This window comes from Melospiza melodia, unplaced genomic scaffold (genome assembly GCF_035770615.1).
Source record: "Melospiza melodia melodia isolate bMelMel2 unplaced genomic scaffold, bMelMel2.pri scaffold_171, whole genome shotgun sequence".
Classification (NCBI taxonomy): Eukaryota; Metazoa; Chordata; class Aves; order Passeriformes; family Passerellidae; genus Melospiza; species Melospiza melodia.
The window spans coordinates 32501-45819 of record NW_026948519.1 but is presented as its reverse complement, the minus strand read 5'-3'; the positions used below and the strand labels follow the sequence as shown (position 1 = coordinate 45819).

At 32.0% G+C, this 13319-nt stretch overlaps 1 protein-coding gene across 1 annotated transcript in view; it reads right to left on the bottom strand.

The window, feature by feature from the left end:
- Positions 1–13319, bottom strand: part of LOC134433280 (maltase-glucoamylase-like) — a 68079-nt gene that overhangs the window by 38388 nt on the left and 16372 nt on the right. The window contains exons 8-13 of the mRNA XM_063182152.1: positions 11849–11898; positions 9897–10067; positions 8588–8737; positions 5095–6498; positions 3903–4057; positions 960–1128 (exon numbers count right to left, since the gene is read on the bottom strand). Coding sequence (XP_063038222.1) covers positions 960–1128; positions 3903–4057; positions 5095–6498; positions 8588–8737; positions 9897–10067; positions 11849–11898 — 2099 coding nt within the window. The remainder of the gene's footprint in view (positions 1–959; positions 1129–3902; positions 4058–5094; positions 6499–8587; positions 8738–9896; positions 10068–11848; positions 11899–13319) is intronic.

Below are 13319 nucleotides of genomic sequence, written 5' to 3'. Positions count from 1 at the left end.
TTGGGTTGGGTTGGTTGGGTTGAGTTTATTGGATTGAGTTGGGTTGCTTGGGTTGGGATGGGTTGGGTTGGGTTGGGTTGAGTTGAGTTGGGTTGGGTTGGTTGGGTTGAGTTTATTGGGTTGAGTTTATTGGGTTGAGTTGGGTTGGTTGGGTTCAGTTGGGTTGAGTTCATTTTGGTTGGATTGGATTGAATGGGTTGGGTTGAGTTGGGTTTGGTTGGCTTGGGTTGAGTTGCATTGGCTCATCTTGAGCAATAATTCCAAAATTTCCCCAATTTCCCCATTTTTCACCCCAAAGCCCCATCCCGCGCTCCCGCCGGGCGGCTGACACGACAATTTCCCCAATTTCCCCCTTTTCCACCCCAAATCCCCTCGTGTCGCGCTCACGCCGGGCGGCTGACGCGACAATTTCCCCAATTTCCCCATTTTTCACCCCAAATCCCCTCATTCTGTGCTCTCGCCGGGCGGCTGACACGACAATTTCCCCAATTTCCCCATTTTTCACCCCAAACCCACATTCCGGACTCCCGCCGGGCGGCTGACACGACGATTTCCCCAATTTCCCCATTTTTCACCCCAAATCCCCTCATGTTGCGCTCCCGCCGGGCGGCTGACACGACAATTTCCCCAATTTCCCCATTTTTCACCCCAAATCCCCTCGTGTTGCGCTCCCGCCGGGCGGCTGACGCGACAATTTCCCCAATTTCCCCATTTTCCACCCCAAATCCCCTCGTGTTGCGCTCACGCCGGGCGGCTGACACGACAATTTCCCCAATTTCCCCGTTTTTCACCCCAAACCCCCTCGTGTCGCGCTCACGCCGGGCGGCTGACACGACAATTTCCCCAATTTCCCCATTTTTCACCCCAAACCCACATTCCGTACTCCCGCCGGGCGGCTGACGCGACAATTTCCCCAATTTCCCCGTTTTTCACCCCAAATCCCCTCGTGTCGCGCTCACGCCGGGCGGCTGGTCGCGGGCGAACATCCCCCAGCTGTGCCAGCCGAGGTCGTGCCGGAACGTTCCGCGCTCGCTCTCGCCGAAGCCGTAAACGAACGGGGCCGGGAGGCGCGTGGAGATCTGCAGGAACTGATCCGAGAAGGCGAACGTCGGCAGCTGCGAGTCCCAGCTGGGATCGGGGCGGAAAACAGAGAAATTGGTGAAATTGGGGAAAAAAATATTAAATTTTAGGTGAAAATTCGGTAAAAATTGCATAAAAATTGGGGAAAATTTGGTGGAAATTTTGGTAAAAAAATCAGTAAAAATTGCATGAAAATTGGGTGAAATTTGGTGGAAATTTTCGTTTAAAAAATCAGTAAAAATTGCATGAAAATTGGGGAAAATTTGGTGGAAATTTTGGTAAAAAAATCAGTAAAAATTGCATTAAAACTGGGTGAAATTTGGTGGAAATTTTCGTTTAAAAAATCAGTAAAAATTGCATGAAAATTGGGGAAAATTTGGTGGAAATTTTGGTAAAAAAATCAGTAAAAATTGCATGAAAATTGGGTGAAATTTGGTGGAAATTTTCGTTTAAAAAATCAGTAAAAATTGCATGAAAATTGGGGAAAATTTGGTGGAAATTTTGGTAAAAAAATCAGTAAAATTGCATAAAAATTGGGTGAAATTTGGTGGAAATTTTCGTTTAAAAAATCAGTAAAAATTGCATGAAAATTGGGGAAATTTGGTGGAAATTTTGGTAAAAAAATCAGTAAAAATTGCATGAAAATTGGGTGAAATTTGGTGGAAATTTTCGTTTAAAAAATCAGTAAAAATTGCATGAAAATTGGGGAAAATTTGGTGGAAATTTTGGTAAAAAAATCAGTAAAATTGCATAAAAATTGGGTGAAATTTGGTGGAAATTTTCGTTTAAAAAATCAGTAAAAATTGCATGAAAATTGGGGAAAATTTGGTGGAAATTTTCGTTTAAAAAATCAGTAAAAATTGCATGAAAATTGGGGAAAATTTGGTGGAAATTTTCGTTTAAAAAATCAGTAAAAATTGCATGAAAATTGGGTGAAATTTGGTGGAAATTTTCGTTTAAAAAATCAGTAAAAATTGCATGAAAATTGGGGAAAATTTGGTGGAAATTTTGGTAAAAAAATCAGTAAAAATTGCGTGAAAATTGGGTGAAATTGGGGAAAACTTAGCAGGAAATTGGGTGAAATTTGGGTAAAAATAAGGAAAAATTGGGGAAAATTCCTTATCCTGGTAAAAGTAAAAAAGATTGGGGAAAATTGGTTGAAATTTGGGTAAAAATTGGGGAAATTGAGGAAAATTAAGTAAAAATTAGTAGAATTGAGAAACATTGGGCAAAAAGTGAGTAAAATTGGGAAAAATTGGGTAAAATTTGGTGACATTTGGGAAAAGAGTGGAAATAGAGTAAAAGTGGGGAAATTGGGGAAGGAAAGTGGGGAAAATTGGTTAAAAAAATGGAAAGTTTGAGAAAATGGGTGAAATTGTGGAAAATTTGGTTAAAATTTGGAAAAATTGAGTACAATTTGGTAAAAATTGGGTAAGATGGAGTAATGTGGAATGAAAATTGTTAAAATTGGGGAAAATTGGGGAAAATTGGGGAAAGTGGATAAATTGGGTAGAAAATGAATTAAAATGGAAAGAAATTGGGTAACGTTGAGTGAAATCAGTTCAAATTGGGCAAAATTGGGTAAAAAGTCGGTAAAAATTGGGTAAAATTGCATCAAAATTGGGTGAAATTGGGGGAAATTTGTGTAAAAAAAGGAAAAATTGGGGAAAATTCCTTATTTGCGTAAAAGTGAGTAAAAATTGGGGAAATTGAGGAAAGATTTTAAAAGTGGGTGGAATTGGGAAAATCGTGTAAAAATGGGTGAAATTGGGATTAATTTGGTAAAAATTGGGGAAAATTGGGGAAAACTGGTAAAAATGACTGAAAATTGGAGCAAACCGGGTGAAATTGTGTAAAATTGGGCAAAATTGGGGGAAATTGAGGTAAAAGTGGAGACCAACTGAGAAAAATTGGGTAAAATTGGGGAAGAATTGGAAAAATGGGTGATAAATGTGTGAAAATTGGGTAAGGGTATGTGAGTGAATTGGGCAAATTGGGCGAAATTGATTAAAATTGGGGAATAGTTGATAAAATTGGGTAAAATTGAGGAAAATTGGGTAAAATTGGGTAAAATTGAGGAAAATTGGGTAAAATTGGGTAGAAATTGAGTAAAATGGAATCAATTGGGTAACGTTGAGTGAAATTGGGCAAAATTGGGTAAAAAGTTTGTAAAGTGGGTAAAAATGAGGAAATTCAGGAATTTTGGGGGAAAATGGGCCGAATTGGGGAAAATCGAGGAAAATTGGGTGAAATTTGGAGAAATTTGAATAAAAAAGGAAAATTGGGGAAAATTCCTTATTTGGGTAAAAGATGAAAATTGGGCAAACTGGGTGAAATTTGGAAAACTTTGAGGTTGAGATTAGGGTGAGTTTGGTGAAATGTTGAGTGAATGGGTAAAATTGGGGCAAAGTTGGATAAATTTGGGCAAATTGAGGAAATTGGAGAAATTGAATAAATTGGGTGAAATTGGTAGGAAAAAATGGAAAATTGAGGAAAATCGGGTAAAAAGTGAGCAAAAACGGGCAAAATTTGGGGTAGCTGGGTAAAATCGGGTGAAATTGCAGGAAATTGGGGAACTTTGGAAAAAAAAAGGAAAAATCGGGAAAAATTGATAAAAAAATGGGGAAATTGGTTGAAATTGGGCAAAATCCAGCAAAAAAAAATTGAAATTTCTTTTTAAAATTTTTGAACAGCTAAAACCAAGATAAAATAATCCAAAAAAATCAAATTTCAATTCCAAAAAAAAACGTGGATAAATAGCAAAAAATAAATGAAGGGATATGCAAATGAGCATGCAAATGAGATGCAAATGAGGGGCTCACATGACGGCGCCGGAGCTGCGGCGCCGCACGCGGATCCCGAAGGGCCAATCAGAGACCTCGACGTCGTAGAGGCGGCTGCGGGGCGTGGCCGTGGGCGTGGCCGGCAGGAACAGCGGCACCGGCACCTCGAAACGGCCAACGGAGGGGTCAAAAATCTGAAATAATTAATAATATTAATTAATTATCAATGATTTTCAAATGATTATTAGCATTAGGCGGCTCTGGAGTATGTCCTGGCAGGAACAGCGGCACCGGCACCTCGAAACGGCCAACGGAGGGGTCATAAATCTGAAATAATTAATAAAAATTAAATATTAATTAATGATTTTTAAATGATTATTAGCATTAGGCGTGGCCATGGGCGTGGCCGGCAGGAACAGCGGCACCGGTGCCTCGAAACGGCGAACGGAGGGGTCAAAAATCTGAAATAATTAACAAAAATTAAATATTAATTAATGATTTTTAAATTATTATTATCATTAGGCGGCTCTGGGGCGTGGCCACCTCGAAACGGCGAACGGAGGGGTCAAAAACCTGAAAAAATTAACAAAAATTAAATATTAATTAATGATTTTTAAATTATTATTATCATTAGGCGGCTCTGGGGCGTGGCCACCTCGAAACGGCCAACGGAGGGGTCAAAAACCTGAAAAAATTAACAAAAATTAAATATTAATTAATGATTTTTAAATTATTATTATCATTAGGCGGCTCTGGGTATGCCGGCAGGAACAGCGGCACCGGCACCTCGAAACGGCCAACGGAGGGGTCAAAAACCTGAAATAATTAATAATAATTAATTGATAATTAATGATTTTTACATTATTACTGTCATTAGGCGGCCATCCAAATTAACAGTTAATTACTTGATTAACAATATTAGAAATTAACAATTATAAAAATACTGTATTAATAATTATTACATTACTGTGCTAGTTAATAAAGAATAATTTAACAATTCTTATTTATAATAGGTATGTAATAATGAGTGATTAATGAGCTAATTAATCCATAACTGAAGAATGAATAATTAATGAGCGAATGACCAACCTTAATAATTATTACATTACTGTGCTAGTTAATAAAGAATAATTTAACAATTCTTATTTATAATAGGTATGTAATAATGAGTGATTAATGAGCTAATTAATCCATAACTGAAGAATGAATAATTAATGAGCTAATTCCCAACCTTGAACTGCAGCAGGTGATCGGTGTGGTAGGTGACCTCCAGCCGCAGCCGCTCGATTGGCTGCATGCCCCGGGGGTGGGCGGAGCTTTGGCTCTGGTGGGCGGAGCCTGTGCTGCCATTGGAGTCAATTGTGCTGCGGTGGGCGGAGCTTCGGCTCTGATGGGCGGAGCTTTGGCTCTGGTGGGCGGGGCCTGTGCTGCCATTGGTGTCAATTGTGCTGCGGTGGGCGGAGCTTTGGCTTAGGTGGGCGGAGCCTGTGCTGCCATTGGTGTCAATTGTGCTGCTGTGGGCGGAGCTTTGGCTCTGATGGGCGGAGCTTTGGCTCTGGTGGGCAGAGCTTTGGCTCTGGTGGGCGGAGCCTGTGCTGCCATTGGTGTCAATTGTGCTGCGGTGGGCGGAGCTTTGGCTTTGGTGGGCGGAGCTTTGGCTTTGGTGGGCGGAGCTTTGGCTCTGGTGGGCGGAGCCTGTGCTGCCATTGGAGTCAATTGTGCTGCTGTGGGCGGAGCTTTGGCTCTGATGGGCGGAGCTTTGGCTCTGGTGGGCAGAGCTTTGGCTCTGGTGGGCGGAGCCTGTGCTGCCATTGGTGTCAATTGTGCTGCGGTGGGCGGAGCTTTGGCTTTGGTGGGCGGAGCTTTGGCTTTGGTGGGCGGAGCTTTGGCTCTGGTGGGCGGAGCCTGTGCTGCCATTGGAGTCAATTGCGCTGCGGTGGGCGGAGCCTGTGCTGCCATTGGTGTCAATTGCGCTGTGGTGGGCGGAGCTTTGGCTCTGGTGGGTGGGGCTTTGTCCCTGGTGGGCGGAGCCTGTGCTGCCATTGGAGTCAATTGTGCTGCGGTGGGCGGAGCTTTGGCTCTGATGGGCGGAGCCTGTGCTGCCATTGGAGTCAATTGCGCTGCGGTGGGCGGAGCCTGTGCTACCATTGGTGTCTATTGTGCTGCGGTGGGCGGAGCTTTGGCTCTGGTAGGCGGAGCCTGTGTCATCATGTACCATGGGTCCTGTGCTTTCATAGGTGTCGCTTGCGCTGCTGTGGGCGGAGCTTTGGCTCTGGTGGGCGTGGCCTGTGTTGTCAATGGGTCCTGTGCTTTCATCGGTGTCGCTTGCGCTGCTGTGGGCGGAGCTTTGTCTCTGGTGGGCGTGGCCTGTCCCGCGGTGGGCGGAGCCTGTGTCATCCTGGTCCATGGGTCCTGTGCTTTCATCGGTGTCCCTTGTGCTGCTGTGGGCGGAGCTCTGGCTCTGGTGGGCGGGGCTGTGACCCTGGTGGGCGTGGCCTGTCCCGCGGTGGGCGGGGCGTCCCAGGATGACGTCAGCGGTGACGCCGCTGTCGCCGTAGCGGATGTTGGAGGCGCCGTAGCCGCTCTCGAGGCCGGCGTGGTGACAGAAGGGGACGCGCTCCGCCGACGTGGTTTCCTAAAATTACAGAACATTTTTAGGAATCGTTTATCCAAATTTCTGGGTTTTTATCCCAAAAACATCATCACAAAAAAGTCATTTTATTACCCCAAAAAGGTCACGCTTTGAATTCCTAAATCTCTTGTATCAATCCCAAAAATGTCCTTTTTAAATCCCGAAAATGTAAATTTTTATCCCAAAAAATGTCGCCACAAAGAGTAATTTTTTAATCTCAAAAGCGTCATTTTTTAATCAGCAAAAAATCATTTCTTAGCCCAGAAAGGGATAAATAAAAAAAAAAATTAAAATTACGGTTAAAAATTATTGATTCACTCAATAGTTTATCATTAATCCTCAATTTTATTACAATTTTTAAAATAATTTTTGCTTTCAAATATTGAAATATCCTATTAAATGAGCTTGTAAATTAATTGTACCATTTTTGTTTAAAAATATAAAATCAATAAATTTCAGGAATGATCACTAAACTATATATGTATTAATAACAAAATTATTTGAATATAATATATTAATATTAAATAATGCATTATTATGATTACTAGATTACATAATTATAATGTATCATATATACCATGTTTATTAATATATATTCCATTTATTTTTCTATTTTATTTTATTTTATTTTATTTTATTTTATTTTATTTTATTTTATTTTATTTTATTTTATTTTATTTTATTTTATTTCATTCTGTTTTATTCTGTTTTATTTTACTTTGCTGTATTACATTACATTACATTATATATATTATTATATATTACATACTGCTACATTAATTAATGTAATAAATAACTCAAATAAAAATAAATTAAAACAATTAAATCAAATTTTATATTCTTAATAATTAAAACGCATTCATTAAAAGCATTATATTATATTATATTATATTATATTATATTATATTATATTATATTATATTATATTATATTACTTAATTTTTTCTTTTTTTATTATTATATCCTATTATATTGTAAAATATTATCCATTTTTTTATTAGTGTATATATTATACAATTATATTTATATATTATAAAATATAATCCAATTTTTTTTATTAGTGTATATACTATACAACTATATTTGTATAATATACAAAATTTTATTTTACATTATATTATTTTATATTATACTACATTAATACATAGCATATATATGAATAATTACTATTGAATAATTTAAATATAATTCAATTATACTAATTCAATAAATTATTATAATATTAATAATTTTAAAATCTATCCTTTAAAGAGCTAAATCAATTTGTCAATTGACCTAACAATTATTCCATTCAATATGAATTTTTTCACAAAACAATTATTCAAAAATTAAATATTTTCCATATATTGATGTTACCGATTTCAGAGCTAATCAGTGCCGTGTTAATTAATTAATTAAGGCGTTAATTATGTTCCAGACACAGCCGAGGCGGGCGCAGCTCTCCGGGCTGGCCCCGTCCCAGTTGCGGCAGTCGAAGGGACCCAATTAACCATTATCCAATCACTAATATTGATATTACCGATTTCAGAGCTAATCAGTGCTGTGTTAATTAATTAATTAATGAGTTAATTACGTTCCAGATGCAGCCCTGGCAGAGGCAGCTGTCGGGGCTGGCCCCGTCCCAGGGGTGGCAGTCGAAGGGACCCAATTAACAATTATCCAATCACTAATATTGATATTACCGATTTCAGAGCTAATCAGTGCTGTGTTAATTAATTAATTAATGAGTTAATTACGTTCCAGATGCAGCCCTGGCTGAGGCAGCTCTCGGGGCTGGCCCCGTCCCAGGGGCGGCAGTCGAAGGGACCCAATTAACCATTATCCAATTCAATAGGAATTTGTATACAAAACTATCCCATATTAAGCACTGTATAAATATTGCTATTAACATTGATTAATTAAGGTGTTAATTACGTTCCAGATGCAGCCGAGACGGGCGCAGCTCTCGGGGCTGGCCCCGTCCCAGGGGTGGCAGTCGAAGGGACCCAATTAACAATTATCCAATTGAACATGAACTTTTTCCCAAAACGATCGCATATTAAGCACTGTATAAATATTGATATTAACATTAATTAATTAATGAGTTAATTACGTTCCAGATGCAGCCGAGACGGGCGCAGCTCTCGGGGCTGGCCCCGTCCCAGGGGTGGCAGTCGAATCTGTCGCTCTCGCGCGTGCCCAGCGTCCAGCGCAGGGCGTGGGACCGGCCCAGCCGCAGCCGCAGCCCCCAGACCTCGGCCACCTGCGGGAAATAATTGTTAATTAATTCATTGTTAATTAATTCATTATTGTTATATTTATTATAATAATCATTTATATGGATATATATTTTGTATATTTTTAATGATTCAATAATTCGATATTATATTATGTGGTTTATATATATTACATATTATATATAATATATATAATATAATAGAAAACTACATATATTATAATAATAATATATATAATATATAATACATAATATATAATATATAATATATAATATATAATATGTATTATTATATATAATATATATAATTTTATATCTTATATATTTGTATCATATATAATTATTATATTATATTATATTATATTATATTATATTATATTATATTATATTATATTATATTATATTATACTATATTATATTATATTATATTATATTATATTATATTATATTATATTATATTATATTATATTATATTATATTATATTATATTATATTATATTATATATATTTATTAATTATATACATAAAGATACATAAAATATAATATTAATTATATTAATTATTAATTTATACCAAATTATTTATATATATAATTAATATATATATTAAATAATATAAAAACATATAATTAATTATAATAATTATATTATAATTTAAAAACCCTAATATCTCACCTACGGGAGAGAGATAACTGTTAATTAATTCATGATTATTATATTAAATATAATAATTTTTTTATATATATATATACATATATTTTCTATATATATTTAATTATTATATATATATTTATTTATATACATAAAAATATAATAATTATTATATTAATTATTAATTTATATAAAAGTATAGATATAATTATTTTTATATATAATTAATATATATTGATTTATATAAAATATAAATTAATTATAGTAATTATAATATAATAAAAAAACCCTAATATCTCACCTACGGGAGAGAGATAATTAACAATTAATTAATGAAACAATCCAATTTCCAATTGAAATTTTCCCGAATTCCACATCTCCAAACTTCCCAATTTTGCAAGTTCCCAATTTCCAATCATCAAATTTCCAAATTTGGAAAATTTTCCAATTTGGAATTTTTTACAAATTTTGAATTTTTCCAATTCTCAATTTCCCAATTCGCCAAATTTCCCACGAAATCGCCGCCATTCCCCCACCTCGGTGCCGGCGTCGTAGCTCAGGCTGTGATTGGACGAGACCTCGGCGCCCTCGGTAGTAACGTCGAAGCTGATTGGTGCTCGCGGCAGCCCCAGCACCCGCAGCCGCTGGAACTCCAACCCGTGGGGGTCGGAGTAATTGTTGTGAGTGACGGAAAGTTCCAGAACGTTCTGGGGGGAAATTAATATAATATAATACAATATAATGTAATACAATGTAATGTAATGTAATCTAATCTAATATAATACAAAATAATGTAATGTAATATATTGCAATATAACTTAATATAATATAATATAATGTAATGTAATATAATATAACATAATGTAATATAATGTAATATAATATATTATAATATAATATAGTGCAATATAATATAATATAGTGTAATGTAATATATTGTAATATAATGTAACATAATATATTATAATATATTATAATATAATATAGTGCAATATAATATAATATAAGATAATGCAATGTTATATATTGTAATATAATGTAATGTAATATAATGTAATATAATATAATATATAATATATCCTAATAATGTATCCTCTTATATTAAATGATCATGTATTTTATCATAAAATATCCTTTTATATCCTATATTTATATATATTTATATATTGTTATATTTATATTTATATATTTATATCTTTAGATATATTTATATTTATATATTTCTATTCTATTCCATTCCACTACATTGTATTGTATTTTATATTATATTAGAATATAATATAATGTAATATGTAAGTAGAAAAAAGTAGGAATATAAACATAAAAATATATGAACATTAATATAATATAATATAATATAATATAATAGAATATAATATAATAGAATATTACATAATATAACCGAATATAATATAATATAATATAATATACAATGGAATGGAATGGAATGGAATGGAATAGAATAGAATAGTAAATCTATGAATATAAATATAAAAATATCTAAACATATAAATATATCAATACAAATACAACAATATATAAATGTATATAAATATAGGATATAAAAGGACATGATATGATAAAATATATGATAATTTAATATGTGAGAATACAATATTAGGATATATTATAAAATATATTATATTGTATTATATTATATTATATTATATTATATTATATTATATTATATTATATTATATTATATTATATTATATTATATTATATTATATTATATTATATTATATTATATTATATTATATTAGAAAATATTAGAAAATATGAGAAAATATTAGAAAATATTAGAATATAATGTAATATATAAGTAGAAAAAAGTATTAATATAAACATAAAAATATATAAACATTAATGGAATGGAATGGAATGGATTAGAATAGTAAATCTATAAATATAAATATAAAAATATCTAAACATAGAAATAAATAAATAGTAATATAACAATATATAAATGTATGTAAATATAGGATATAAAAGGATATTATATGATAGAATATATGATAATTTAATATTAGAGGATAAAATATAGTAGGGTATATTAGAATGGAATATATTATAATGTATAATATATTGTAATATATTAGTATAAATAAAGTATGAATATAAACATTAAATATATGAATATTTAAAATAATAATATAAGAAAATGTAATGTAATGTAATGTAATAGCGTGCAATATAATATATTACTATATTATACAATATAATACAATATAATAAAATAAATATATTAGTAAATTAATAAATATAAATGTGTAAATAAATAAATAAAATATATAGAACTGTTATGTAATGTAATTTAATGTATTGTAATGTAATGTAATGTAATGTAATATATTGTAATATAACATAACATAACAGAATGGAATATAATGATGTAATGAAATAACAGTTGTAATACAATGAATAATTAACAATATTGTTAAATCAACAATAATGAAATTCTATTTAAAGGCAAATGTTTGTGACTCACGTTGGAAAATCGGAATTCGTAGAAAATGTAGGATTTGCTCTCAACGGTGTCTAAATTGGGAGAAAAATGAAAATAAAAATAATTAAAAAATAATAGTAATAAGAATAGTGATAACAATAATACTAATATAGCATTAATAATCATAAAGCATTTTTAACGATAGCAATAATAATAATAGTAATCATAATGATAATGATGATAATAATATTTCATTATTAGTAATAGTAATTACAATGATGATAATGATAATAATAGAGTACTAATATTGCTAAAATAATGATTATAATAGGGATAATGATAATAATAACATAGCGTTAATAATAATAATGCAATAATAATGATAATGATGTTAGTGATAATACTACTTATATTGCATTAGTAGTAATAGATCATTATTAACAATAGTAATAATACTAATAAATAATAATAATAGTAATTATGATGATAATCACCGTTATTACACTGATATGGTTATAATAATTTTTCATTATTAGCAATTGTAATTATAATAATGATTATAATAATAATATGCCAATAATAATATAATAATAATAATGCAATAATAATAATTTTAATAATAATGTGGTGGCGCAAGAATAACAATGGTAATGATAACAATAATGATGATGATAGTGATAATAATATTTCATTAATAATTATTATTTTTACAATTATTATAATGATTATTATGATAATGATATTTATAATAATTCATTCATAATTAGAGTAATTATAATACTAATAATAAAGCAATACTAATATTAAAGCAATAACAATAATAACAATAGTGCTGCAATATTAATCAATAATATAATGTAATAATAATTTATTAGTAATAGTAATGCATTAATAATAATTGTTAATATAATGATAATGATAATATTAATGATTATGATAGTGATAGTGATAATAATAATGATGATAAAGCATCAACAAAAATAGTAACATTAAATTAGCAGTAATGGTAATAATAGTGGAATAATAATAAAGCAGCAATAATAATAGTAATTATGATGATAATCACAGTTATTACACTGATATGGTTATAATAATTTTTCATTAATAGTAATAGTAATTACAATAATAATAATAATACAATGCCCTTATTAGTAATAGTGCAATAATAATGAGAATAATAATTTTAATAATATTGTAGTGGTGCAAGAATAACAATGGTAATGATAACAATAATGATGATGCTAGTGATAATATTTCATTAATAATTATTATTTTTACAATTATTATGATAATGATTATTATGATTATTATAATGATAATATTTATAATAGTTCATTAATAGTTATAATAATTATAATGCTAATAATAAAGCAGTGCTAATAATAAAGCAATAGTAATAATAAAGCAATAACAATAATAACAATAGTGCTGCAATATCAATCAATAATATAATGTAATAATTTATTAGTAATAGTAATGCATTAATAATTATGGTTAATATAATGATAATGAT